General features: G+C 57.1%; 16 protein-coding genes and 1 non-coding gene across 17 annotated transcripts; 8 read left to right on the forward strand and 9 right to left on the reverse strand.

The window, feature by feature from the left end:
- Positions 1 to 296: 296 nt before the first annotated feature.
- On the forward strand, positions 297 to 1,801 carry MKK02DRAFT_16698 (DHHC palmitoyltransferase-domain-containing protein; the record flags this gene model as incomplete). Its single annotated transcript, XM_053085672.1, has 8 exons — positions 297 to 441; positions 489 to 899; positions 947 to 960; positions 1,009 to 1,046; positions 1,104 to 1,185; positions 1,229 to 1,289; positions 1,341 to 1,456; positions 1,502 to 1,801. 8 exons carry the CDS (start codon positions 297 to 299, stop codon positions 1,799 to 1,801), a joined length of 1,167 nt encoding a protein of 388 aa, XP_052944310.1.
- Positions 1,802 to 2,318: 517 nt separating this feature from the next.
- MKK02DRAFT_28256 (uncharacterized protein) lies at positions 2,319 to 3,034 on the reverse strand (the record flags this gene model as incomplete). The annotated part of the gene is made up of 2 exons (XM_053087518.1): positions 2,319 to 2,746; positions 2,848 to 3,034. The coding sequence occupies 2 exons, from the start codon at positions 3,032 to 3,034 to the stop codon at positions 2,319 to 2,321; spliced, it is 615 nt and encodes a 204-aa protein (XP_052944311.1).
- Positions 3,035 to 3,540: 506 nt separating this feature from the next.
- MKK02DRAFT_38064 (uncharacterized protein) lies at positions 3,541 to 4,876 on the reverse strand (the record flags this gene model as incomplete). The annotated part of the gene is made up of 3 exons (XM_053089908.1): positions 3,541 to 3,794; positions 3,837 to 4,641; positions 4,709 to 4,876. The coding sequence occupies 3 exons, from the start codon at positions 4,874 to 4,876 to the stop codon at positions 3,541 to 3,543; spliced, it is 1,227 nt and encodes a 408-aa protein (XP_052944312.1).
- Positions 4,877 to 5,411: 535 nt separating this feature from the next.
- Positions 5,412 to 6,510, reverse strand: MKK02DRAFT_16958 (putative 60S ribosomal protein l5-b; the record flags this gene model as incomplete). Its single annotated transcript, XM_053085712.1, has 5 exons — positions 5,412 to 5,673; positions 5,715 to 5,967; positions 6,017 to 6,275; positions 6,319 to 6,421; positions 6,470 to 6,510. 5 exons carry the CDS (start codon positions 6,508 to 6,510, stop codon positions 5,412 to 5,414), a joined length of 918 nt encoding a protein of 305 aa, XP_052944313.1.
- A 228-nt stretch (positions 6,511 to 6,738) lies between these two features.
- MKK02DRAFT_38066 (uncharacterized protein) lies at positions 6,739 to 8,062 on the forward strand (the record flags this gene model as incomplete). The annotated part of the gene is made up of 5 exons (XM_053089909.1): positions 6,739 to 6,864; positions 6,898 to 7,230; positions 7,274 to 7,366; positions 7,419 to 7,566; positions 7,599 to 8,062. The coding sequence occupies 5 exons, from the start codon at positions 6,739 to 6,741 to the stop codon at positions 8,060 to 8,062; spliced, it is 1,164 nt and encodes a 387-aa protein (XP_052944314.1).
- A 133-nt stretch (positions 8,063 to 8,195) lies between these two features.
- Positions 8,196 to 8,848, reverse strand: MKK02DRAFT_38067 (uncharacterized protein; the record flags this gene model as incomplete). The annotated part of the gene is made up of 2 exons (XM_053089910.1): positions 8,196 to 8,237; positions 8,291 to 8,848. The coding sequence occupies 2 exons, from the start codon at positions 8,846 to 8,848 to the stop codon at positions 8,196 to 8,198; spliced, it is 600 nt and encodes a 199-aa protein (XP_052944315.1).
- A 548-nt stretch (positions 8,849 to 9,396) lies between these two features.
- MKK02DRAFT_16867 (uncharacterized protein) lies at positions 9,397 to 11,874 on the reverse strand (the record flags this gene model as incomplete). The annotated part of the gene is made up of 8 exons (XM_053085698.1): positions 9,397 to 9,590; positions 9,622 to 9,824; positions 9,856 to 10,088; positions 10,120 to 10,676; positions 11,239 to 11,343; positions 11,381 to 11,492; positions 11,525 to 11,622; positions 11,661 to 11,874. 8 exons carry the CDS (start codon positions 11,872 to 11,874, stop codon positions 9,397 to 9,399), a joined length of 1,716 nt encoding a protein of 571 aa, XP_052944316.1.
- A 128-nt stretch (positions 11,875 to 12,002) lies between these two features.
- MKK02DRAFT_38069 (ribosomal protein L14b/L23e) lies at positions 12,003 to 12,559 on the forward strand (the record flags this gene model as incomplete). Its single annotated transcript, XM_053089911.1, has 4 exons — positions 12,003 to 12,120; positions 12,156 to 12,321; positions 12,354 to 12,507; positions 12,551 to 12,559. 4 exons carry the CDS (start codon positions 12,003 to 12,005, stop codon positions 12,557 to 12,559), a joined length of 447 nt encoding a protein of 148 aa, XP_052944317.1.
- Positions 12,560 to 12,691: 132 nt separating this feature from the next.
- Positions 12,692 to 13,567, reverse strand: MKK02DRAFT_38070 (uncharacterized protein; the record flags this gene model as incomplete). Its single annotated transcript, XM_053089912.1, has 1 exon — positions 12,692 to 13,567. One exon carries the CDS (start codon positions 13,565 to 13,567, stop codon positions 12,692 to 12,694), a length of 876 nt encoding a protein of 291 aa, XP_052944318.1.
- A 559-nt stretch (positions 13,568 to 14,126) lies between these two features.
- On the reverse strand, positions 14,127 to 15,399 carry MKK02DRAFT_38071 (uncharacterized protein; the record flags this gene model as incomplete). Its single annotated transcript, XM_053089913.1, has 5 exons — positions 14,127 to 14,275; positions 14,318 to 14,381; positions 14,426 to 14,485; positions 14,693 to 14,847; positions 15,363 to 15,399. The coding sequence occupies 5 exons, from the start codon at positions 15,397 to 15,399 to the stop codon at positions 14,127 to 14,129; spliced, it is 465 nt and encodes a 154-aa protein (XP_052944319.1).
- Positions 15,400 to 15,916: 517 nt separating this feature from the next.
- Positions 15,917 to 16,934, forward strand: MKK02DRAFT_28260 (uncharacterized protein; the record flags this gene model as incomplete). The annotated part of the gene is made up of 6 exons (XM_053087519.1): positions 15,917 to 16,053; positions 16,087 to 16,260; positions 16,309 to 16,359; positions 16,412 to 16,533; positions 16,583 to 16,590; positions 16,623 to 16,934. 6 exons carry the CDS (start codon positions 15,917 to 15,919, stop codon positions 16,932 to 16,934), a joined length of 804 nt encoding a protein of 267 aa, XP_052944320.1.
- Positions 16,935 to 17,257: 323 nt separating this feature from the next.
- MKK02DRAFT_17040 (uncharacterized protein) lies at positions 17,258 to 18,726 on the reverse strand (the record flags this gene model as incomplete). The annotated part of the gene is made up of 7 exons (XM_053085725.1): positions 17,258 to 17,385; positions 17,416 to 17,509; positions 17,541 to 17,579; positions 17,609 to 17,963; positions 17,993 to 18,019; positions 18,051 to 18,382; positions 18,412 to 18,726. 7 exons carry the CDS (start codon positions 18,724 to 18,726, stop codon positions 17,258 to 17,260), a joined length of 1,290 nt encoding a protein of 429 aa, XP_052944321.1.
- A 548-nt stretch (positions 18,727 to 19,274) lies between these two features.
- Positions 19,275 to 20,104, reverse strand: MKK02DRAFT_28262 (F1F0-ATPsyn F; the record flags this gene model as incomplete). Its single annotated transcript, XM_053087520.1, has 4 exons — positions 19,275 to 19,309; positions 19,358 to 19,419; positions 19,849 to 19,982; positions 20,033 to 20,104. 4 exons carry the CDS (start codon positions 20,102 to 20,104, stop codon positions 19,275 to 19,277), a joined length of 303 nt encoding a protein of 100 aa, XP_052944322.1.
- A 195-nt stretch (positions 20,105 to 20,299) lies between these two features.
- MKK02DRAFT_16740 (mitochondrial carrier domain-containing protein) lies at positions 20,300 to 21,607 on the forward strand (the record flags this gene model as incomplete). The annotated part of the gene is made up of 7 exons (XM_053085679.1): positions 20,300 to 20,372; positions 20,404 to 20,435; positions 20,467 to 20,750; positions 20,781 to 20,961; positions 20,993 to 21,068; positions 21,098 to 21,276; positions 21,308 to 21,607. The coding sequence occupies 7 exons, from the start codon at positions 20,300 to 20,302 to the stop codon at positions 21,605 to 21,607; spliced, it is 1,125 nt and encodes a 374-aa protein (XP_052944323.1).
- A 163-nt stretch (positions 21,608 to 21,770) lies between these two features.
- Positions 21,771 to 23,048, forward strand: MKK02DRAFT_16960 (Thiolase, N-terminal domain-containing protein; the record flags this gene model as incomplete). The annotated part of the gene is made up of 5 exons (XM_053085713.1): positions 21,771 to 21,982; positions 22,016 to 22,159; positions 22,189 to 22,643; positions 22,674 to 22,888; positions 22,920 to 23,048. Coding segments are annotated over 5 exons (1,155 nt in total), but the record flags the coding sequence as incomplete, so codon positions are not given.
- A 281-nt stretch (positions 23,049 to 23,329) lies between these two features.
- MKK02DRAFT_38076 (mitochondrial large subunit ribosomal protein-domain-containing protein) lies at positions 23,330 to 23,852 on the forward strand (the record flags this gene model as incomplete). The annotated part of the gene is made up of 3 exons (XM_053089914.1): positions 23,330 to 23,569; positions 23,640 to 23,651; positions 23,694 to 23,852. The coding sequence occupies 3 exons, from the start codon at positions 23,330 to 23,332 to the stop codon at positions 23,850 to 23,852; spliced, it is 411 nt and encodes a 136-aa protein (XP_052944325.1).
- A 469-nt stretch (positions 23,853 to 24,321) lies between these two features.
- MKK02DRAFT_t4 lies at positions 24,322 to 24,424 on the forward strand. Its single transcript has one exon. It is a non-coding gene; the product is annotated as a tRNA-Leu (tRNA).
- Positions 24,425 to 25,403: the final 979 nt, after the last annotated feature.

The raw sequence follows: 25,403 nt of genomic DNA on the forward strand, positions 1-25,403 counted from the left end.
TAGCTGCTGTAGAGTGTGTAAGGAGTAAGATAAGACAGAAGGAGGATATAGAGGATCGCGTCTGGCCTGGCTGGAGAGCTGCGATTACGGTAAGCGGGACCAATCTGAGACAGCCAATACGGTATCCGTGCGTAAAGTTGAACGCGACAATTAGCTGAGGTCGGAGTTCCTCCTTTATCCCTCTTTCACCTCTTAATGTGCAAGGTAGCTGTACTCATATAGCAGCCTGCCTACCTCGCAGATCGACCCAAGCTGAGGACTGCCTACTGGAGCAAGAAACCGCTGTCAAATTAGCGATGCCGCTCCTTCGAGGCTGCTCGGCGCTTGTCATCCGCTGCTTCAAGCGCGTCGAGCATTTCGCCGACTGGATCACGGGCGCCGCAGGCCCAGTCTTCGTCTTCCTATGCTGGACCCTGATCATCGGAGGAGGCATAGCATTCTGTCAGTTGAATGTTGCTGTCCAAAGAACCGCTCAAGCTGACTCTCAGTCGATGTGGTCGGCCGAAGCCTCTCGCTAATCCAAGCGCTCATCCTTTCGCCAATACTCATCATCGTACCGCTCAATCTCTACGGGCAATACTGGCTGGTCACACATGTACCACCCGGCTATCCTTCGCCCCGCGCAATAGCGCTATCGCCCGACAAGCCCATCAGCACGAAAAAGGAGGAGCAGTGGATCATGCGGGATCAGCGCTCGCTCTGGCGGCCAGAGCGGTGGGGGCTAGGGCGCAGAGGGCGGGTGTTGACGAGAGGGCCCGAGCCTGCTGGTCCGAGCGGACCTCAGGTAGGCGGGAGGCGGCTCAAAAAGTGCCGAAAGTGCGATGGACCAAAACCTGAACGGGCGCACCATTGCTCGGTATGCAAGCGGTGTATCCTGATGATGGATCATCATTGTCCTTGTGAGTCGGCACGAGTTCTAGCACGCTAGGTCTCAGCTGACGCATAGGGATAAACGGATGTGTGAGTCGCACTTGACTGGCTCGGGATGTAGCTCACCAATGAAGATAGGTGGGTATCTATAACCAGCGTCATTTCGTGCTTTTCATGTAAGCTATTTTTTTGTATATAATGCAAGGTGTTCTCAGATCATAGCTGACTCATAGGACTTGGATATCGATAGCCTGCTGGTGTGTCGTTGCGCTAGGCTATGATCACTTCTGGTCGTCTCTGCTCTATAACCAAAAGGTATGCCCGCTTTCAAACGGCAAGGACGAGGCTGACAAGCCAGTGGCCAGCATACACGCCAAGAATCGCCTTCACGCTGATCTACGTCTTATGCATTGCTATGGGTGAGTCTGATGAGACGATGCAGATCAAGTACCGTTGCTAATGATCATCAGGCATCGCGGTTCCCGTCCTTTTGTCATGGCACATCCACATGATCACCAAGGGAGAAACCTCGATCGAGTCGCACGATAACGCCTATCTCGACAACAGAGCTTCAGCTGAGGGACTGGTCAGTTACACAAATACCCTCTTAGCCAACTCAGCTGATATGTAGATCTACCTAAACCCATACAATATGGGCAGAAAACAAAATCTCCTCTTATTCTTCAATATAGCCCCATCCGGCTATCCACGCATCACCCTCCTCTTCCCTCTTCTCATCCCGCCTGCGTCGAATGGATGGTCTTTCCCGCGCCGGGCGCTGCCCGAGCCGGTTGTGGGGGAGACGCAGGTACTGCAGGCGCCGGAGCTGGCGGCGAGGTCGGCGGAGCTTGGGGAGATCAGGGGGCGGTATGTGATGGGTGATGAGGGGTTGACGGATGATGAGGAGGGTGGGGCTGGGTATATGGATTAAGGAGGGAATCTAGATGCAGCGTACATGCTCTTCTCGCCCGTCTCAAGGCCACAACTTCCAGAGGATCATCCGGCGCTGAGGTATAGAGTGTAGTATCGAGTGAGAAGCAGATGGACACTCCAGGGCGTTTGCTATTTCCGGAGCCGGATTGCTGCATCTGAATGCGTTTCGTTTTTCGTATCTTGACCTTTCCGCTTTATTATTACTTTGCTTCTCTTGCAGCAAGATGGTCGCAGCTACACGCAGTGGAGCTGCTCGGAAGACGAAGCGCACCAGTGTTGCCGGAGCTGCGCGACAAAATACTGTCACCCTTTCTGCTCGCACAGAGGCAAAGAAGAAGGCCGGACTCCCTCCATCATCTCCCTCCGACTCGCACCCTAGGCCAGACCCTTCCCTCGCCGAACGTCAGAACCTGGAATCCTCTCTTGTCCTACCTGTACTATACGACCATCTCGGTCGGCTCAAAAGCGCAAACTCGACAATCTGCCCGTCCCAAGTCGCTCGGAAACTGCACGAGCTACATCCTGCCCGGTTCCCCGATTGGCGGGCATTGATGGACCCCGTGAGGGACATTGTATGGGATGAGGTCGCTGTAGGGAAGGTGGAGGTGACCCAAGGAGGGATACCTAGGGGGCTGGACGAGAGGGCGGGGCTGAAGGGGCCTATACGGGTCAGGAGAGGGAAGGAGTTCACCGCTGAAGCCTCGGCGGAAGGCTAGCCAGCTGAGCAGCTCAAGATCAGGCGGTACATCCTCCCATCGACTCAGCCAGCCATACAGTACTACTTTGACCATCGCCCCCTCCTCCGCACCTGCAATCCCCACCTCCCTAGCTCGACACCAATCCACAAGATCACCGCAAACCAGAACACCCCCTGTACGCCGTGGTCCACCGCCATCTTTGGGAGGGGAACGGCTTCGCGATGGAGTGGGCTTGAGGGGGACATCTCAGGTGTAAGCTCAAGTGTTAGCGGGCAGACGTACCTCGGCTGATCGATAGGACGTCAAGATGGAGGTGTGCAGAATTCCGCTACTCTGGCGAGCTTACGCGGGGTTGCTGCGGGCGGGGCAAATTGTGGCTTGGGGAGCGCAGATGGGGAGTATGGGCGTATATGGGACTGAGCTATACGTAGGTGGGTAAGGGCGATGAGATAAGCGCATGTCTTGAGGGTGGGTTGAACAGATCTGACCTGAGCGACTACACAAAGGAGCTTAGGATCACCCTTTGACCCCATGACTTGCCGAACCCCTTAGAACCACATCGAAGGGCCACTTCCTGAGGCTGGTGTCTGGCTATGGGCTACCTACTCATACTTCTCATATACTACACATGATTGGTCGGATACTGATTCTCCTACAGATATCGTGCCTGTTGTATAGATCTAATCGCTTTGTTCGGACCCGCCTCTCTGACCTCCCCACACCACACGTATATGTTTGTCCCGCCTCTATCCCAGCTAGAGGGCAACTCATTGTCCCCTCCTCCCCTTACCACCCCCCTCCCCAGCTGCCATCTCCAGCCATCGCCTGTGTCCCGCGCCCTTGACTCGCCCCTTTGTCACAAGCCGCCCTCTCGCCTCTATCCTATCCCTCCCCATCTGACTCGCAGCACTCCGCCTCCCTTCCTCCCTCTCTACTTTAATCCCTCTTACTACCCATCCCCTGCTGCATCCTGTCCCCCTCACGCCCCGATTCCACCCTCTCCACCTCAACCACCCGCCTCCCTTTCCACCCCGCACGCTCACACTGGAGGGACCGAGCCGCACGCCATGCAGGGCGGGGCATCTCCGGACGTGTACCAGCGCACAGAGTGGTGTTCCCCGCCCTTGTCCCTCTCCATCTTCTGAAGGGCCTTGCCCTTGATATCCGCCAGCAGCCGCTGCTGTTCCGCCGACAGGACGTATTGCTGGTCGCAGCCGCCCTCGGTGCTCGGTAGGCCCAGGGTGTGCAGGACGGTGGTGGAAAGGTCCTGTTGCGGTTGTGTGGCGTGCCATACTGGAGTTCAGCCGTAGATCTCCACGTTCAGGGCATGTTCACTGGGGTTTGGCGCCTCAGGAACGACGGAGCCGAGAATAGTCTGTTTAACGTAGTATTCGAGCTCTTGGAAGTTGTTTGAGGACTCAAAGTCGCTATATAAGCGGACGGGTAAGCCGAGGGGGACGACGATCGTATCATTCAGGGGGATGTTGAGCTGGTACGGAGTGAGGACCATGTCCGGACCGTGGAGATTGATAACGTCACGCACTTTGAGCTGGCCGTCGTAAAGCCCGCCGAAGTGAATGGTCCTAGCAAACCTGCCCGGTGGGACGTCCGGGAACACCCCCGTGGGCGGGCTGAGCGGAGAAAGGACCTGCCGGGTGCAGATGTGTGAGAGAGTGGGGGAGGTATCCATGACCATTTGGAACAGAAAGGCGCAACCCTCAGCGCCAGCCGTTTGTGTTGCATGGGCCATGGGCCTGTAGCGGGCATACGAGTCATCCGCCTTTCCGTAGATGGAAGAAATCGCCAGAGTCTTGAGTCGAGGAAATACTCTGGCGATGCCGACCTCGCGGAGATGCAGCACGCACTCTAGCATCCGCTCCAATTCCACGCGACAGTCGACCACCTGGAGCTTGGACAGCTCCTGAGTCAGCATGCCACACCCGAGCCAGAGGATGGGACCGTCGCGACATAACTCGACGTAGCTGGGAGCCGTCTTTTTATTCGAGTATTCGATGAAGAGGTGTCTGGTCTGACGAAGGGGGGAGGTGCGGAGAGAGAGGTCGATGTTGGCGATCAGGGAAGGAAAGTCGTCGGTGACGAGGGTGCGGTACAGGAGGGGTGTGGCAATCCGTTGGAGCGTCTGACTGATCAGCTTGCCATCTGACATCCTACTCAATGCCCTAACATTGCAGCACTCAGAGACGAACCTTTGAGACGCGACAGACACTCGCCAAATCAGGCTGGCGGAGCGCCGTACGGAGGGGGCGCGAGAGAGGTGCCGGCCATGAACGGTGGACGAACGGCAGTACGCGCTCCCAAAAGACATCTCGGTCTTGAGCACGTCCGACGGCGGGATTATCAGCCTGGTAGGGCATGACTCTGTCTATAAGTCAAGAGGATTATGAGGACAACGAGGAAGGTGAAGGGGACCGAATTCCTTGATCGCCGTCGCCACCTCCTCATTCCTCTTTTGTGCCTGTTTTGGGAATATGTCCGGTGGATGATCCGCCCGCGGAAGCAAATTAGGCGCGCTGGAGCATGCGTCGCTCAGAGGAACTGCGAATGCATAGACACTCAGCTTAGCTCTGCGCCTACCTATCTGAAAGACCCGCAGTCTTCAAAACGAAAGACATCCTCGACGTCGACGTCGGCCAAAATTTTCCCCGACTCGCCTGATGCACAGCCCGCAGGCCTAATGCCTGACCCGTCTGCGGCGATGCCTCCGCGATCGCGGGCTCAATCCAGGCACCCGGAGAGATCGCTGAACCCGCGCAATCACGGTAGCTGTGCTGGGTCAGTCGAGGCGGTCAGCAAAGGGGGCATCAGCAGCGCAGTCAGCGAACCTTCCAGCACCAAGCTTAAGCTGCCCCGCAATTCCCAGTCCAGCGGCATACATAGCTACCAGCCAAACTACTCGTCGTCCGAGTCGGCGGCAGCAAGCTTGCCAGCCTTGTAGGCGGCAATCTTCTCCTCGACCCTCGACCGCCTCTGCTCCCTGTTGAGCTTGTGCTGCTTGCGCGAGAGCGACTCCTTCTTCCACTTCTCCGTGTCCTTCTCGGTAGCGGTGAAGCTGGGGTCCTCACGGATGGCGGCGTAGGCGGAAGTGTAGACCTCCTCAATGTCGTCCGATCCAATGTCGTCGGCGAGGTAGGTCGCGAATTGCTTCTTGAACCTGACATAAGCGCAATCCCCTCAGGTAGACTGGATACTCACCGCTCGTCGTCTTCCTCCTCAAGCGACTCCATGTACTCGGCGACGTGTCCACCGAGAATGTACTTCTGGAGGACCTCGGCGTCAAGGGTCTTGGACTCTGGGTCGAAACCGGGGAAACGCTTGGCGTTGTGGGGGATGAAGATACCGCCGTCGGATGCACCCTTCATGGCGCCAAAGACACGGGATCCGGTGGAAGTGCGGCGGAGACCGACGTCAAGGTAGCACTTGAATGGCCGGGGCTCGTCCTCTCCCACTGAAAAGTCAGCTCTGCTGTCGCAGCCACTGCGGGAGATGAAGCTTACAAGCCTCGGTCATGGTCAACTCTCCGGTAGGCTCCTCGACACCCTCGTACTTGTCGGCAAGACCGAGCTTGGTCAAAGCCCGACGAGCGACAAGAAGACCGGTAGCGTATGAGGCGGACCAGTTGGTGAGACCGTGCTTGATACCGTAACGGGGAAGCTCCTTGGAGGTGGCCTGGGTGAAGACAATGTCGCCTTGGAGCTTGGCGTAGATGATCTGGCAGATGATCTGCTTGTTGGTGATCCGGACCACAAGACGGTACTAATGATCAGCGCGATTCCAGCAGTCGAGTGGGGAAGCTTACCTTGGGGGACGCGTACTTGTTCTTGGCCTGGGCGATCAACCGCTTCCTCGCATAGTAGTCGGTCTTTCCCTCCCTTCTCCGCCTGGGCTTGACCTGGAACCGCCTGTGGTGTGAGCTGTGCCCTGGGCGGATTACGAGCGGTGAAGCTCACGAGAAGTAGGCGTCGTTCTTCTGTCTCTTGACGAACGGCATTTTGAGTGGATAGACTGGACAAACAGCGACAAGAAGGTGGTCAAGTCATGCACATGCAGCGAATTTCCATCACAGGAAAGTGCCACACTCCCGGAAATTACCGGAGTTTCGGAGAACTGTCACGGCGGCGATATCCGCTCGGCCCAGCAGTCCGTGCGTATGTGCGCCTCCACGTCAGAGGTCCGCGCCAACTCCGCATTCCTTGCTTTGTCCATCCACACCTTCACAATGCTCACAGCCTTGGCTATCTTGGCCACCCTAGCGCCATGCGCGCTGGCGGGGATGTACAGTGCGCCTGTCGTCAATCTGGACGCGAAGACCTTCAAGCAAGCTCTCAGCGTGGAACATGCAGCGGTACGTCCACACTTGCCGCCGCGCTGACCCTAGATGGTAGCGTTCGTAGCACCATGGTGTGGCCACTGCAAATCCCTCGGCCCAGAGTTCTCCGCTGCGGCAACGTCTCTGTCCCCGCTCATCCCATTCTACGCTGTCGACTGCGATGATGCAGGCAATAAACGGCTCTGCGCAGAGTACCAGATCCAGGGGTTCCCGACCATCAAGGCATTCCCGAGGGCTCTGAAGGGGGCGGCGAGGGATTATCAGGGGGAGAGAAAGCGCGGCGCTTTGATCGACTACGCGAAGGGGCTGGTCCCTGATCGCGTCAAGAAGCTGAGGATGGACGAGGGAGCCGAAACGGCGCTGGGCAAGTTTCTCGGTGAGGTCAGTACTGCTTGTACTGCGTCGGGGGCGTGCTGACGGATAGAAACCTAGTCAGCCTCATGCGCTTCTGATACATCCATCGACACCGTCTATTCCGTTCCTATGGAAAGTTCTAGGTCAGCGCTTATCCAGCACGGTGAGCTGGCAGGATCCGACCTGGTTTCGGCAGAGATCCAGCTGACCACCAGATGCACGTCGGTTATGTCAAGGACTCGGCGTCCCACGAGACGCTCACTTCGCTCGGTATCTATGAACCCGCAGACACATCGCGAGATGCTACACGTGCCGTGTTTTGGGCTGCGAGCGCCTCCCGAGGTCAAATAGTGGAATATGACGGTATGTCCTCGCCATCCCAAAGCTGACTATAGGCGCATTCAAGTTCAACGCGCTCTTGGAGTGGCTCCAAGCCTTGATGGACGGCAAGACACCGCCTCCTCCACCCAAAGAGGACTCCAAGGCTCAGAAACCCGTTCAAGCGGATACACCGCCCGCTACCGCTGATGCCGATGCCAAGTCGGCTCGCCAGGCCGAGATCGATCGGAAAGCCAAGCTCCGGGCAAAGATGGAGGAGGCAGAGAAGAGGGACCAGATCAGGCGGGCGAAGTTAGCAGCCAAGGCAAATGGAGGCGCGACTGCAGCGGGGACCGGAGGGGAGGAGGCGAGCAAGGTGGAGAATGCGCCGAGGCCCGAGGCGGAAGAGGGGGTGGACGAGGAGATGTTGCAGGGGAGCTCGCCGGCGGAGGGAGTTGTTGCGGATGCGCAGCCCGAGGTGGAGGCTGGCTCCGGCGGTGGTGCCGAAGTGAGGGAGACTATGGTCCACGAGGAGCTATGATGTGCATTATTTTCATTTAGCAGCAAAGAGATCCTCCAAGTCCCACCTGTCCCTTCCCTCTTGCGTGAAGAGGTTGATACAAGCTCTGCTCTGTCCAATTGGCACCAGCGACCAGTCCGTATCCGCCTCTACTCTAGGCATCCTCCTTGGCGCCGCCTTCGTCGACAACTTTGGACTAGGATTATCTTTGAGCTGCACAATCAGCCAATGTCTTTAGCTGAAACTCACCCATAATCTCACTGCCCGCTCTGCTCTTCCGACCACGCCCTTCCCTCTCCCTCTGACCACTGCGACAACGACCCATTCCCAGCGCGCCCCGATCCCGCCGACCCCGAGCTCCTCCTCGTCCCGCTGCAGACTTCCGGACGAGGGCGTATGCAGAAAGACGACCGAGGAGGGTTCGAGGAGTTCCAGAGTGGTCAGGAAGTGGTGGAGAGGGGCGAAATGGGAAGGGGCGTTGTCGGGGAGTGGACGAGCAGGGAGGGCTGGGGCGGCAGTGGGGAGGGTGGAGGATGGGTCGAATGTGGTAAAGCGGGGTTTGGAGGATGGGGCCAGCGATGGTGGGGGAGCCGAGTCGGATGGATCAAGATACCATGCGCGCTGTTTTGCGGCTTGGCGTTGCTGCTCCAGCTCGGTTGTAGATGCGGACGGTGGAAGGTCGGAGCGGAGGGTGGAGGTGGAGAAGATCGAGCGTGCTGCTCTTATACTCCCAGCGGTATCGTGGGTGCTCGACCTCGAGGCCAGAGACCGGCGGAGACAGCGCATACAGCCCGAGGCCGCCTTCATTGCGTCAAGCGTATCTATGAGATGATGTGTAGACGATACAAACGTTGGTGCGAGCCGATTTCCGCCCAACGTGACCAACTCCGCATTCCTCAAAATTTTGAGCCAAGCCCTTGCTCAGCGCTCCGCCAGAGCATCTCCTGATTTAATCTCAAGCAGTAGTGTTGTCCATATCAATTATCACGTAGGTATACCACTTAGAGCCACAATGATCACGCCCAGTTCTCCCAGTCCGCATCGTCAGCCTCTGGCTCTGGCGAGTCCTCAATGACGATGACCTCCGCCGACGGCGGCCGCACGCGTGGTCGTGATGGCGACGCAGCTACGGCCGACACTTGCCGCCTAGCTGGACTAGGAGCGACATTGGCAGATAGCGACTTGGCCGGTGATTGGCGTGAAGAGCTAGAAGCGCCATCTGCCGATGTCGGTGGGGTAGGGAGGGGATTCTTTGGGCGTGGTCGCGCGCTGACACGCTGCTCATAGTGCTCCTTGACGGCCTTCTCGGTATCGTGGCAGGCCGTTTCGATCATCGCAGAGAGGTGATCTGCCCATTAGTGTCGTCGGCGTATAGACTCACCCTTCCATATCCCAGGAGCAGAGTACGCATGCGTGCCTGGGAGCCGCCCAATCAGCGCCAAAGCCGTCTTGCCGGGTTGATGTCGGCCCGTCTCGTCCGCGCCCGTTGAGAATAGCCATGTCTGGGTGTCATGATCCAGTAGATCGACATAGAGTCTGCCCGCGATATCTACCATCAGCGCTGTTGACCCGGAACTCACCAGAGACATCACACATCGCTTCCGTCGCAGCATCGTTCAACTGCTTGAAACGATAGCCCATCGGAGCCTTGTATGACGCTGCCAGCTTGAAGGCTCCATCTTGGGGCCACGCTTCCTCCTCGCCGTCCTTGAGCGCCAGCTCGGCAATGTCCCCTCGAATCACGCAACGTGGTTTGCCCGCCACTTGTTCCACCTTGATCCACCTGTCATCAGCCACGTCATGACGCAACTCACCTTATCCTCATGAATACGGGCCTCTTTTCCGATCCCGCTTGTTCCGCCGCCGAAAGCGGGAATGGTACATCCGCGCGACTTTTCTTTAGCCGGACGATATCATCCACCCATATCCGCTCCCCGCCCAGCCATAGCCCTTGATAGGCGTACGTCTCCTCATTGATGACTAGTCGGCGGTCGACTTCCGACATGATGTCGATCCGATCTGTCTGACACCAATTGTTGGCAATTTGCTGCCATCAGCTAGATTTACATCAGACTTACTGTGCCAGTCCGTATGGCAACGCCCAATCTAAAGGTCGCATCTTCCCCCTCGTCCATCTCCTCAAATCTGATCCGTCCACCTAACCCCTCCTCCCAATCCAGCGCTGACTGGTGGCTTGCCTCGTCAAGCACCCTGGTCCCCTCCTGGGCGAGCTGCTGCCATCCTGCTGGCCCAGCCAAGAGCTCCGTTCCCATCGCCCACGGCAGCAAATCACTCTGATCCCGTACAATCTCGCTCTTTGGCGAAAACATTCCCAGCGGCCGGAGGTGGTAGGTCCAGCTGTGGGTAACTTCGCCAGGCTCGTTAGCCCCATCTCGCGCGACGGTGACCTTCAGACGGATATCCGCAATGATCACTGGCCAGTGGGTGATCTCAGGTAACAAAGACCGATCCGAGAGCGCGCACCGACGGGAGGGAGGGGCCGAAGGGGTGATGGGATCGATCTGGACCCAGACGAGCTCGCCCCGCCGATGACGCCGCTGATACTTGAGGTCGTATCCTCGATCATAGACGACGCCGCTCGGACCTGTATCCTTGGAGTACATGGGTTCGACCTCTTCGTCCGACTCGGAGGATCCCCGTTGTCGCTTGGCCGGGCGGTGGGCGTCTGGAGGGAGGGAGGACTGGGCGATTTGTCGCCTGAGGTGGCCGGAGAAGGTGGGTGCGGGGATGGAGGGGTTTGCCGCCGCTCGGGAAGGGGCGGCTGCTCGAGGGGGAGGGGCCGCTCGAGACGGTGCGGCTACTCGGAGAGTAGGCGCCGCTGATCGCGAAGGGGGTCGATCTGGAGCAGCAGCCTCGGGCAAGATTGGCCTGGTATATGTTCCCTTGGGCATGGGGACGGGGACGACCGCTCTGGACGGCGCTCGAGCAGCTTTAGGTACTTGGGGAAGTTCCGCCCTGGGGATGACGAGGGGGGGAGCGCGTGGCTTTGGCGCTGGGACCGAAGTTTTCGAAATCAGCTCCCTCGGCTTGACCTCCTCTTTGGGACTTGGGTCCTCCTCCTTCTTCGGATCTGGAGCGACGGGTCTAGGTGGAGGGTACGCGAATTGATGTCTGGGCTCATAGGCGGGCCCTCCGCAGACTGAGGGATCGGTCGAGGCGGTAGAGCAGTCTGATACGTCGTCCGCGATGTCCATGCCGTGAACAGGCGGAGGAGCCATGATAGGCGGACGAGCCGCCGCGATAGGTTGCCGAGGAGGCATGCCAGGCTGGTGAGGAGCCAGCTTCATGCAGCCGCACTATCATCAGCCAAGCTTGGACCTCGACCCACCTCCCACGCGTGCTTTTCAAGCGATTTAGTCGTATCGAACAGCCACTCGGCATGTAGCTTCCATTCGTTGACGTTCTTGAAGCGCTTCTCCTGGCTCGATCCCTGAGATGAGCTCGGACCTCCCCTGAACTTACATAGCAGTAGGAGCTTTCACGTTTCGACGTGTTCCCCTTGTGCCGGGTGACGAAGATCTTGTACCCCGAGGGCATGGGTATACGATGCGGTTTTCCGCCTGACGTCAGCCCGCACAGCGCGTTGACTCACTTGGACGCTTGGGGAGCCCTAGTACCGCAGCCAGGTGCTCCCCCGCACGCTCCTCGAACGCCAGATATCGCGAGTCCCGGTCGGGCACGGGCTCGTAGTACTTGCCGTTCTGCGCGGCCTGGTCGGGGGTGTTTCGGCCGGGCCAGCTGCTGCTAGTACCGTCTGAGCGGGGCCATACCAGGCTCGGATGGCTGGGAGTGTACTCTGCGCTCTGCGCCATGGTGTATAAGCTAGAGCTGAGTGTTGTTGACTGGTGGACCTTGGCTCGCGCGGTGGAGGCATCGGGACCAAATTTTGGCTGAGATATCATCATCTCTCTTGCATCTACTCTTCATCGCATACACTATCATGATCGGCCTCAAGGGTAGACTGAACGTCATTGACAATTCTGGCGCACTCATCGCCGAGTGCATCAACGTCTTGAAAGTAAAGACCAAGAAAAAGTCGACCGGATTCGCTACTGTCGGTATGTCCTGCTTTTCCAACTCGGCTGACATCCAGGCGATGAGATCGTATGCGTTATAAATAAGGCGAGACCGGCACTACGGGCAGAATCTATCGGTCCTACCACAGGAAATATCCAGAAAGTTAGAAGAGGGGATATCAGGCGGGCAGTAGTGGTCCGGACGCGGAAATCGGAATTACGGCCAGATGGGCGATATGTCAAGTGAGTGTTCGCATGGACAGGGCTGATGGCAGCTTTGACGACTCGGCGTGTGTGCTGCTGAACCCCAAAGGGGAGATGATTGGGACACGGGTGAACGGGATTGTTTCGAGTGCGCTGAGAGATCTGCCGGGAGGTGCAGGCGGGCCGGGTGGGAGATGGAGCAAGGTTTTGGCTTTGGCGACCAAGGTGAGTTTGCTCTCAATGGTAAGAGGCTGGAGCTGACGAGCAGGTGGTATGAGCCGGCCAAGCACGACATGTATAACAGCTTCGAGCTTCCATAATGATGTACCATGATTACACAGCTAGCATACTACAATCTTAATACGAGCTGACTGCTAACCCAAAATAAACTACCTAGGATGGGAACTAGCTACCTCGCCCCTCGGTCCCTCTCGACATACGCCGGCGGAGGCCTCTGCAGTTGCCTCTCCAGCCCGCCCTGCCCTATGATTGGCACGTCAAAGGGGCTAAGAACTTCCGACAGCCGCTGGGCCTCGAGCGAGTACACCGGCAGAGGGTCCTGGAAGGGATTTTCGGACGAGACCGTGGAAACGCGGGATGGGGCGCGGGGGAGGGTGGTAGAGGAGGAAGCGGTGTGGGTGTCGGCGAATGGGGAGAGGGTGGTGCTGGTAGGAGAGGGGTCGGAGAAGGGAGAGATGAGGGTGTGAGGGGAGCGAGACGAGTTGGACCGGCCAACAGAGGGAAGCGTGGAAAACGCCGAGCGAGTGGGGTAGGTGTATCCGGGATGATCAAGGGTGTCGCGGTTGGTGGTGCGGATGGTTGATACCGACGAGGTAGACCGTGTGGATAGGGTCCGCGCGATGGTAGATCCATCCGTTGCCATCATGTCCATCTCCGAGTCGTCCGCCCAGGTGGACGTGCTGCCCCGGTGAGAGTTGCCTCGGGACGATGCAGTGGGTAACGCCAGATGGCGTTCCACCATGGGCGGCGCACTCTGCACCGCCGTCTCGAACGCCCATGCTCCGCCTTCGCCTCCGCCTTGCTCCCTCCCAATCTCCCTCATATGCCTCGCATCCTGCCTGCCCGCCTTGGCGCGTCTGTGCCGCAGCCAATACCGCCCGACGATAAGAGCGACGATGACGAAGACGCTCGTAATGACGATTCCGACGATAACAGGTAGGCGCAGTCCGCCGGGAGGCGTGTCCGCATTGTCCACCTGCGCTGCCTGGACCGATTGGACCGGGTACCCGACGCCTGACGAGGGAGAGGGAATGGCGGAGCTCATGGCGACACTGAGGGGCGAGTAGGAGGAGACGACTGCCTGTGACGAGCGAGAGAGAGGCGCATTGCTGTAGCCAAAGGCAGTTTCAGCTACGCGGACGGTGGATGAGGGAGAGGTGTAGTAGGAGGTGAATGAGGAGACGGGCGGCGGGACGGTGGCGTATGTGGACTGGGTGATGGCAGCTGTGCTGTTGAATGACGCCGACATGGTGGGCGGTGTAGAAGCGATGCGTGGATGAAGGTGAAGACTTTGCGCAGTCACGGAACGCGCCCTGAATGAGGAGCAGGCTTTCTGAGACAGTCAGCCCGGCATATGTTTATCGACATCCTGGGACCTACTCACTGGTACTTCTCGCTCTCTCTGCAGGGCTTACGGGAAAGCTGTGCTGACTTTGTAGATTAGATGGTATGGATAAGATGCAACGGCAAGTGAAGACAACGGAGAGATGGCTCCACTGCTGCGAATAGCATGCCGGCATTTTCAGTTGCATCGTTACCACCGTGACAAAGCTCCGCTCCGCTCTCAACCACCCTGGAAATGGCTACCGCTCGACTATACCGCCTTAGATCAAATGCCCGTGCATCTCGTCCTTGTCAATCTTCTCCAGCTCCCTCTCCTCATACAGGCCCGACTCGCGAAGAGCGCGCTTGGAATCCCGGATAGCCTCGCGCTGCGCATCGGCGATGAAGCGGGTCTTTTCAGAAGTGGAGCCTGGGATCAGTACGGGTCTCGGTCACGGCGGTGGACACTCACTGAAGGGCAGACCCTTCTCCTCGACCATGCGGCTGGCGTATCCCGATGCAAGGCCCGCAATGATCTATTCGTCAGCTGCTGTGCTGCTTTAATGACCTTTGTACTGACCTCCTTGGCTCGGTGATGGGTCGGCTTGGACCCAGTGTGGATCTCGTGCTTCTCGAAAGCCTGCTGCATCAGTACTGACTCTATATACGTGATTGATCTCTTTCGGAGATGTGCCGGCGGACTCAAAGTCTCTCTGGCCACCCGAGGCGCCCTTGGTCGCCCCCGCCTCGCAAACCCTACTGCGTTCTCCATTGAAATGATCCCCTCATACCTACTGCCCTTCCTTACTACCTCTCATCCCTCTATCGCCATCACAGCATCACTCACCTTCATAGCCTCCATGGCGGCAGCAGCACCGACGACCTCCCTCGTAAAGTGCCCCTTCTTCTCAATGGGCGTAGCACCCGTGACGAGCATAAACTCGGCGCGGGACTGCTTGTGCGGCGAGCCGGCAAAGTGCGAGTCAATCTTGTGGCGGAAGCCTGCTCGTCAGCCGGAGCACGTCCAGGCGGTTCCGGTTCAGGTGAAGAGAAATGGCCCTGACGCGAAGCACTTCACTTGGTCCAAGCGGGCAACTCAAGGTCGAACATGGTGACTATTGGTTGGTGTTGAGCTGAGTGATGGGGTTGGAGATGTCAGTCAGTGTGATGAACAAGTCAGAATGTTATGGGTTGGCTGAGGGTGAGTGATGGACACGAGGATATGGGGAGGACAGTGGCGACAGTGTGAGGTTCTATCAGTGAAATGACGTCAAAGCGACACGCATGAGTCCGTGACGTCTTATTGTCTCTTGGCGACGGAGCTAACAAAGCTAAAGGCAGGGCAGAGGAGAGGACACGGGGCGGACGAGCGGGGAATTTGACGCGCACTGCCCGTGTGACAGGCACGGACGGAACCATGTTTCATCTCGGTGCCTGAATCAAGGTGGCGGAGGTCCGAGGAATGTGGCGCAGTGCGAGGGGGGCGGGATTCTGCCACGTTCACCTTGTGACCTTACCATCGTCTCGGACAAGTGTCGAGGGCACATCAGACATGTAAGGTTCTCATTCATTCGGCTGGCTGCTTCCCAGCGCTCGACGGGGAAGAGCCTGTCAGGGCGAACATGGTAAAGTCAAGATCCGCCGATATCGGGTTAGTGGCGTCCATAAGGTTGCTCTCTCCACATCCACTTGTGTGCATGCTGATCTCCAGACCCCTTTTTGTGTACAGTCATCCCCTGTCAGTCCACCCGTTTTGGCTCCGCCCGCCTTAATTTCGCTTTGATCTCTGCCATATAAGGAGGTCCCTCGCTTACACCTCACTCGTTCTTCCCACCTCCCATCATCCCGTTTCGACATTCCAATTCAAGCTCTTCCTGCCCTTCTCATCGAGCATGTAAGCCAGCTTTCGCTCATGGCTCGTCGACGTGTACAGACCCCAGCTGATCAGCCAGCCCCAATATCATCCTCTCTCTCCCCTCTGTCCTCTCCTCTGCCATTCCCCTTCCTCATCAAATCATCTTACCCATCTCTTTATCCCGGCCGGCGCTCGTCCGCACGGAGCCTCTGCGGTATGGCGACCTATGTGGGCTATAGCGGGAGCCGACAACGAGGTGATTGTGCCGGGGCCGGTAGACGTTGGACCGGAAGAGAGCTGGGAATGATGATGCTTAGGGAGGGTATGATCGAGTCTGCAAACACACGTCGATTGTGAGTAGTAATGGGGATGGAGCTGATGTCCAGTGCCTTGTCACACTTTGTCCAGCGCGCTCTCTTGCGATCCCGCATCTACCGTCCCCGGCACAATCACCCCGCTGTCAACTTTCGCATACAGTACCACGAACACCCAGACTCTGACTACGAGGCGCTGGGTATCAGAACCCGATCGTCGTCGACAGTGACAGTGAAGAGGATGATGTGAGTACCTCTTCATCGCTCAGAGTGATCTAACTGCTGACCGGGTAGACGATATCGATTGCTCCGACTGTCCGTTCCATCGGCAAAGAGCTACCCCCGGTGAGACCAATAACAGCATTTGGCCCGACGGCAGTATGAGCTGACAAAATAGCCGTACCAAGCTGCGTCTGGCCAGTACCCTGCGATGCAGACACGTTCTGACATCGCTCCTCGGCGCGGCGTCAGACGCGGCATCGACCAGAAAAGCTCTTCCTGGAGCATGCGGTCGCGCTCGTGAGTTGGACTGAAATCTACATTTTTTCGAACGCAAATTGATGTACAGGTGAACCGGTGCATGTTGCGCTTCCTTGGCTTATGTGTAGCGACAAAAGGCGATCTTCCCTCCCGCGGAGCAGACTCGGATCATCGCAGCGTTCCAGCAGGATACGGACCAAGAAGTCCTCCCTGTGACGGAGACGATCAACGGGATCGTGCGGACATACCGCCCGGGTCCCGGCCAGGGTGCTCGGGTGCTCCTCATGAGCTCGATCGGCTCTACGGCGATTACCCTTACCAAGGCGAATCACATCGTCCTCCTCGATCCCGTATGGTCGGCATATGATCAACATCAGATCATCGGCCGGGTCAATCGCTACGCCGACCAAGAGGTCTTGCCGGTGACGGAGAGAAGATGATGGGGGAGACATTCAAAGATGTTTTTGGAGAGGTGGCCGAGGCGGTGGATCGCGCGGGACCAGTCTATAGCGTTCGAGACTCGCTGTCTCGAGGCTCTAGGCTCGTCCCTGGCGATGGATCGTGTCCGCTTCCGGCAGTAGCTTTGTGAGTATTGTCCATCAGTATTCGTTCAGCGCTGACCTAGCAGCGCATGAGATTCGAAGTATTCGGGGGAACATGGTGGCGTGTTGACCAGATGCATTATGATACTCCCTACTCCTATACCCTCAGACAATGTCCATATCACAACGTCGGCCTGACATCAGCTCATTCTGACATTGACTCACCATATCCCCTCCTCCTGAAAGCCCTTCACTATCGCTCTCAGCTCCGCCACCTCCACCCTGGGATGTGCGGGCTTGAAACCCAGCAGCAGTCTCGCCCTGGACCCATCTAGACAGATTGCCATTTCTAAATCAGCTCTGACGGTCCAAGACTTACTCCTGAAGGCATGCTCATCCAGGAACGGCGTGATCGGTGTACTCTCTATAGGCGGATCCGAAGCTGCTAACATCTTAGACCATGCTTCGACATGCTACCATCAGCTACGCCAAAGCTGGACGCACCATTTCATTGACGTCCTCAATCATTTCTGTAAAGTCGGTCTACGTCAGCTCGCTCGACCTAAACTCACCTTTGCAAATTGCTGCACCAGCATCGCCATCGTAGCATTCAAAAACCCATACTTGATCCCCCATACCTCCGCTACGGCCTTCCCCAGGTCCCCTTGCGTCGAGTTGGCACTATCGACCACGTTGAACAGGGGCAGGCTGACCTCGACGTCGGGGTTGACGACGAGCGGGGTGGTCTTCCATACATCGCTGACCGAGGAGCGCTTATCCTTGAGCAGGAACGAAGAGGCTGGAGGTGGAGGGAACGAGAAGGGGATCTTGACGAGGGCGGGGTTGGGTTTGAGGAGGTATAGCGATAAGAGGTGTAGGGATTGCGCGAGATCTGTCGTGTGGATGGTATTGATACGGAGGTCGGAACTGGGTCAGCTTGTCCTAGCTAGACTCACTTGTACAGAAACTTCATCTCTTCCTTTCTGCCATCAGCTCGGTCTATCACAGACTCACAAATACTGGTACACCTGCCCCGCAACCAATCTCGGGACGACCTCCCCGCCCCACATCCCGGGCCCGTACCATGCTCCCGCCCGGATCACGCCCACATTCAGCCCCTTCTCCCTGAGCGCCCCGAGTCCCCGCAGAGTCTCATGCCACCATCTCCCTCGCACCCCATCCGGCTTCAGGTCGGCCGACTCGGTATGGCCCGCAGAGGACGATGCGAGGGACTTCATTTCGTAGTATGAGTAGGTGAGGCGGATGTACGCTTTGGGTCGGACTGCTGGTTCCAGAGCGGAGGTAGCGAGGGAGAGCGCAAGGGAGTGTGTGTTGGAGATTTGCGTCTGGGTCAGCTGGCCCAAGCTAAACTTACTATCTCGGACTTGTCAAACCCCATCTCCCCCGTCAGATCGTAGACCACGTCAAACCCCTTCGTCTCGTGGGTGAGAAGCTCGGCATGTCTCGCTACATTCGACAGGTTGATCTGTTGATATTCTAGCTGGTCTGTCTGCAGGAGCTCGCGAAAGGGTCGATCGAGATAGGTCGATGGGGGCGAAATGGTGAAACGGTCCGCGATTCGGACGAATGAAGCTAGGGGTGGGGACGAGTTGAGGAAGTATAGCGCAAGAGGGCGAGCGAGGGTGGTGATGCCCCCAAGGATTAGTACTGTAGGAGCTGAGTCAGGCATGCTGGGTGAGGGCTGAGCTGAGGATGAGATGCAGATGAAAAGCTGATCCGAGCAAAGGTCCAAGCGTGAACCTTATCTTCGATTCTGAAACGCAAGGGGTAAGGTCGTCCATGCGCGAGCAGAGTGTTGGACTTGCGAGGCCAGACCGAGGAGCGGATCGGCGTGCTCGCGGTCATACTTGTGCAGGAGAGGCTAGACTTCAGAACTCGACAGATTGACGACTGAAAAGACAGGTAGCGAGAGCTTGATTTATCACCTGGTGATCCTGCATCTCGCCCGCGTATTGCCGTAACTTGTCTGACGACCAGCATGTCCCAGCAGTCCCAAAGTCACGATAGATATGGGGACTCGACTCCGACGGCACGCTCGCCGATACAAACCGAGCAGAAGGACAAGCACTGAAGTGGGGACGTGTGCGGCACCTCACGATTCCACTTGGACTTATCGAGCAAGGAAGAGGTGCAGCGCGCGGACGATCAGGACCGCTACCCCGCCATATAGCACTCATACTCAGCAACGACATGCATCCCTATCGCATCTCTGTCGCTCTAGTGGTGCCCGTTCTTGTGGTGCTTCAAGTGCACTATGTTGTCAGCTAAGCCCTCTGGTGATCGCTAGAGAGATAACTCACTGTTGTAGTCGATAGTGTAGCCAAGACCGAAAAGGATGAGAATTGTGGCGAGGAAGGGGGCACTGATCTGTCAGCTAGACCTCCGGGAAGGTGGACAAGCAGATAGCAGAGCACCAGCAACAATCAATCTGAGAGCGGAATCGCTCCTGCGCAAAACTCGCCCGCACGTGTTCCTCCTTATACCCCCTCGAGTCATGTCTCCTCTATCGCCCTTCCACTCCCTGATCGGATTCTCCCAGCTCGAAGGGTACAAAATCCGCCCCGACGTTTCCAGCCGCACTTCCTTGGTCCACCTTTAATTGTGGCTGTCCCTCCGCCATTCCGCCCAGCTCAGCAATTCCCTCCAAACTCTGTAGACAAGTCCCATCGTCATTCTTCGGCGTAGAGTCTCCCAGGCTGTTGTCCGCCGTCCGCTTCCGCCTTGGTCTATCGCCTCTGCGCTGACGCCAGAGCCGAATCGTCTGCTTCTTCCGCGCGCCTCACCAACTCACCCGCTAGCGTTCTTGCCCTCAAAGTAACGGCCTCGGAGACCTCCTGGACGCTCCGACTCGGGCTTGGGTCCCTTGGGAAGCTTCGAGTAGAATTCGATGACTGATGCGGTCCGGGCAGATGTACCGCCGGATGACTAGGGATCAGCGAAGCGAACTGGCCTATCTCGGCGGGAAGTCAACGTACGACCGCGCCTGGAGTCGCAATCTTGGGCGGGATGAGTCCCCCGAGCGATCGTCTGACTGATGAGGCGAACATGCTGATGGGTATTAGAGGTAGGTAGAGGTATAGAAGGTGATGTATAGTGAGAGGTGGTGTGAGCGGGATTTTCCGGGTGTGGCTTATTTGATTCCGTCAGCAGTCCTATCCGCGCGTGGCTATCTTTCAGGCACGGCGAGATATGGGGGAGGAATTTTGATCTTTGCTTCTCTTCACCTTCACCCCATCACCAACATGTCACCCCCTATGTCATCAGGCGGAAAGCGCGAGAGCGGAACAGCTAGAATCTTGGGATCTGGAGCGTCAGGTAAATCCACCTCTGAACTCGCTGACCCCAGGCATCGCCGAGCTGATGGTCTTCCACCCTATCGTAGGTCACACGCTGACCCCACTAACCCCAGGACACCATCGCCAAGCGCCTCATGTCGAACAGGGGCCAAGTATCCGGCGCCAACCTCTCCACCATTCTCTTCAAAGCCCACGCCGCTTCGCCTATCCACACCAAATTCCTTTCGCTCTTCCCCGGTCTCGGCTATGCCGCAGGGTACAAGGTCGCCCAAAGGGTGTACAAGTTTGGCGGGCAGCCTTACTTTAGGGATATGATCGATAAGCAGGGTGGTGGGTGGTGGAGGGGGACCTTCGGCGCCAAGTGGGGCGGGATGATGATGCACGCTGCCGCTGGAAGGTGAGTTCGAAGTGAACTTGGCTGATGTAGTTTAACGGGTATTGGAGAGGTCGTGCTCTTGCCTTTGGATGTGCTCAAGATCAAGATGCAGACCAACCCGGATGCGCTGCGGGGCCGAGGTTTCTTCAAGCTGGTGACGGATGAGGGGTTGGGGAGTTTGTACCGAGGATGGGGATGGACCATGGCTAGGAACGCCCCGGGAAGCTTTGCAGTGAGTGAAAGTCATGAATGAGCTGACGTAGCTCTTTGGAGGATCAGCAGTAGCCAAGGAGTACTTTTTCAAGATTTCAGACTATTCTTCCGCCACATGGGGACAAAGTGAGTCGTACCAAGGCTTGGCTAATCAGACTTCGTCGCATCCATCGCCGGTGCGGTCGCCTCGATCACCGTCGCTGCCCCTCTCGACGTCGTCAAGACCCGCATACAAAACGCCAACTTTGAAAGTCAGCAGGGCGGCATGTCGATCATCCGGAACATGGTCAAGCAGGAGGGTCTCGGGAGTTTCTTCAAGGGGTTGACACCAAAGGTGAGTGTGTCTTGGGGCTGGCTGACGGTAGATTCTGGTCGTTGGGCCCAAGCTTGTCTTCTCTTACACTCTGGCCCAGAGTTTGATTCCATTCTTTGGCAAATACGGTCAGTCTTTGATTTTAGACAAGGGGCATAGCGGCGGCGCTAGGAAGGAGCTGACAATCAGTCTAATCTTCTCTGCCTCTTTGTATATAATTGCTTATCTTATCTGGTACCACTCATGCATGTCCATAGATCATAGAGTGAGACATCCGGCTGGTATAACCGGGAATGAGGATCAATGCCGGGACAAGGCCCGGCCGGCTGCAGGTATAAAAGGACGCGCCTGAAATTGCGGACCCCCGCATTCCCCAATCCTTGCTCAAATCTCTTCCTCGTACGACCCATGTTGTCCATCATCCGTACTCGCTCAGTATCTACAGTCACAACAGGTATTAGAAAAATGGTGCGTCCTAGCGTCGACCGCGCTGACTCTAGTCTTCCATCGAGCCCGTCTTTATTCTCGCCGCCTCGCGCACGCCCATCGGCAGCATCAATGGGGTGCTCGCTTCCGTCAAAGCGCCAGAGCTTGGTATTGCCGCAGTCAAGCATGCGGTCGAGCGCGCGGGTATCAAGGCGGACAGGGTAGAGGAGGTGTACCTCGGGAATGTCGTTCAGGCTGGGGTTGGACAGAGTCCCGCCCGGCAGGTTGTGATTGGCGCTGGGTAGGTCAAAGCACATTCACCGCTGATCGCTAGAATGCCCGACTCGGTCGACGCCACCACCATCAACAAGGTCTGCGCTTCCGGCCTCAAGTCGGTCATGCTGGCCAGCCAAAACATCAAGCTCGGCGTCCGCGGCGTTATGGTCGCTGGCGGTATGGAGAGCATGTCGAACGCACCGTAAGTTCACCTCCAACCGGGCTGATTAGATTCCTCCTCCCCCGTACCAACCCCGCCTTTGGCCACGTCCAAGCGCAAGACTCCCTCGTCACCGATGGTCTCTTTGACGTCTACAACAAATTCGCCATGGGCAACTGCGCCGAGCACACCGCGTCCAAGCTCAGCATTTCCCGGGAGGACCAAGACGACCACTGCCTGTCGTCCTACACCCGCGCCGCCGAGTCCTGGGGACAAGGCCTCTTCGCCGACGAGATCGCCCCTGTGACGATCAAGGGCAAGAAGGGCGACGTGGTGGTCAAGGAGGATGAAGAGTACAAGAAGTTTATCAAGGAGAAGTACAGGGGATTGAAGAGTGTCTTCATCAAGGAGGGGACCGTCACGCCTGCCAACGCGAGCAGCTTGAACGACGGTGCTAGCGCTGTCGTTCTGGCCTCAGGGAGCGTGGTGGAGAAGGAGGGCCTGAAGCCGATCGCCAAGATCCTAGGTGAGTACAAGCAAGACTGAGCTGATTCAGGCTTCGCCGATGCCGCATGCGCCCCTATCGACTTCCCTACCGCCCCCACCCTCGCCGTTCCCGCCGCTCTCAAGGCTGCCGGTGTCTCTCAGGACGACATTGCGCTCTGGGAGTTCAACGAGGCATTCTCGGTTGTCGCCTGTGCGGCTGAAAAGGTGTTGAAGCTGGACCGGAGCATTGTCAATGTCCGCGGTGGTGCTGTGGCTTTGGGACACGTGAGTCTATACTTGGCTTTGCTGACGGTAGCCCATCGGATCCTCCGGCTGTCGTATTCTTGTCACCCTCATCCACGCGCTCAAGCCCGGACAGAAGGGTGTGGCGGCGATCTGCAACGGTGGTGGTGCGGCGAGCGCGATGGTGATTGAGAGGCTTTAGGACGGCCGCAGGAGCATGTTGTAGGCGGTGATCCTGGGCGAAAGTCTACGGGGATGCATTTCTGAGCGGAGATATACCGTAGGATCATAGTGGAAGCCAAGTGAAAGCTCGGTGTGGCTTGGGTAGGTGAAGACGGGAGCAGAATTTCGGCTGAGATCTACGACATCCACCTCTATCTTCCCCTTTTGCCTACCCCATCTACCCACCCATTCATACTATATATAGTATAATACGGCTACCGCACGCATAACAGAGGCTTCCCACAATCCCTCACTATCAAGATGGCGCTCTCAATCCGCTCAATAACTCGCCAATCCCGATCTCTCGTCCGGTCATTCACAACTCCTTCTCTCCCCTCCAACTCATCCTCCACGCCCCCTCCACCAATAAATGCCGAAGCGTCTTCATCATCAGCGGTAGCGGAGGCGTATAAGGTACCTCGTACAGCAAACGGGGAACTACCAGTGTATAGCAAATTGAGAAGAGGGAATATGTGGAAGACGGTGGTGCGGAATGTAGAGGTGAGCTCCCCTGTTCCCCTCTCCCTTCCGGTACTATACATGGGGAAGTAGGAATGAGCTGACAGACTAGGGTGATGTCGGTGTAAGTCCGAAGCGACGTTCTTGAAAGCATCTGACCTAGCAGTCATTACAAGCCGACCTCAATGCGCTCTTCCAGCAAACACATATCGACCCATTGTTACCGGCTCCCGTCGTCACTGTGCGACCGACAAATCAACATCTGGAGGTGAAGGGGAGGTGGGTCCCACAGGTGAAGGAATGGTTGGAGGGAAGGGGTTTTTGAATGGCGATTATGATATCTGCGTGCACTCGACTCTTCCGCTGGCTGACTATAATATAAACATCATACGAGATGATACGAGCCATTGTAATTGACAATTCCACTGAGTCACTGTACGAGTGTCCGGTAAGTTAACTGATTCTGATGCGGATTGTCTTGCCACAAGTCGCCACAGATCGAGCAGTGTCCGCGGCATGGGTCTTTCATTGATGCTACGTCTTCGTGGAAGGCGGCGAAATATGGGCTATTCGGTGATGACCAGTCGTCAGTGATCCCGACCAAGATTGTCAGGGCCAGGGCTGAAGTTGTTCAGTACTAAGATATACAAGCAGATCATACGAGGGATCGTTCGTATGAGTATGAAAGGAGTTTACTGAGGGTGACAAGGTTGAGTGGATGGCTGACCTGGGGTACCGGGTCTATGGCTGAATATATATTATTGACAGCCGATGTGGGGAGGCGTAATATTGGCGGACAAATGACCGAGCGGTTAAGGTGTTGCATTCAAGCTTAAAAGCTTTTTCTGTCTAGGATCGCAATCCGAAAGGGCCTGGGTTCGATTCCCAGTTTGTTCAACTTTTTGTGTTTCTGTCTTTTTGTTTCGTTTTGGGTTTTCAAGGGGCTTTACTCTCGTTTTAGTCAATCTCTACGCAGAACGCACCATCGTGTATAGGGTCTTGACTCCTCGTCTGCCCTCTATAGCTGCAATATCACTTTCGTCAGTCCCGTATATCGTCACTGTGAGCTGCACACAGCTGCAGCTCGAGCTAGCTTCGCGCGCGGGTCAAGCCAAACTTACGTCATTGATGCGGCAGCATTCCTCCGGCCGGAGTCACCGGGCGCCTGGTGCGCTGGGCAGCGCGCTGGAGGGGCTCAGCAAGTCTAGTGAGCCTGCAGTCTGTCCCTTTGACTCATCGCGAGCAAGAAAGCTCCCCCCCATCCTCTGCGCTCTATATCACCATGGCAAGCATCATTCGCACCTCTACTCGTCGGGTCCGAGCTCTCTCGCGCTCAACACCTTCGCTTCGGCCTTCCCAGCTGAGCCCGCTCCTTCGCGGCTTCGCTGAGTCTAGATCTCTCGCTCAGAGTTCACAGGACGGGCAGTACTCTGCAGGCTACGACAAGCACCGCAAGGAGGTGACACCGAAGCTTGCTGGCGTCAGTAGAGAGTTTGACGCGGTTGGGGCGCCATCGAGGCTGACGCAGCATGACGACCGCAGCAAAGAAGATTTCAACTTTGGCTTGAGCGCAGGAACGGGCGGTATCGCCCTCACGAGATGAAACGGGGGTGGTGGGGAAGCCGAGGCTGCCGAGATGGATATGGCAAAGTGGGGCCCGCGGGGGTTGCCGTTAATGCGGGGTAAGTCGAGATCTCTCCGCTCTCAAGCGAACCTTGGAGTATAGATCGCTTGCTGTGGAGTGGGCCATCCACACACAATACATATATCCTGCCAAGTATCCTACCTCCACACCACACTGTTCTCTTACCTCTCTTTACCACTCATGCTAAATCCGATTCGACCGGGATAACCATGTCTTCCATGGCCTTGTCAG

Source organism: Dioszegia hungarica (genome assembly GCF_025882075.1).
Source record: "Dioszegia hungarica strain PDD-24b-2 chromosome Unknown MKK02contig_15, whole genome shotgun sequence".
Classification (NCBI taxonomy): domain Eukaryota; kingdom Fungi; phylum Basidiomycota; class Tremellomycetes; order Tremellales; family Bulleribasidiaceae; genus Dioszegia; species Dioszegia hungarica.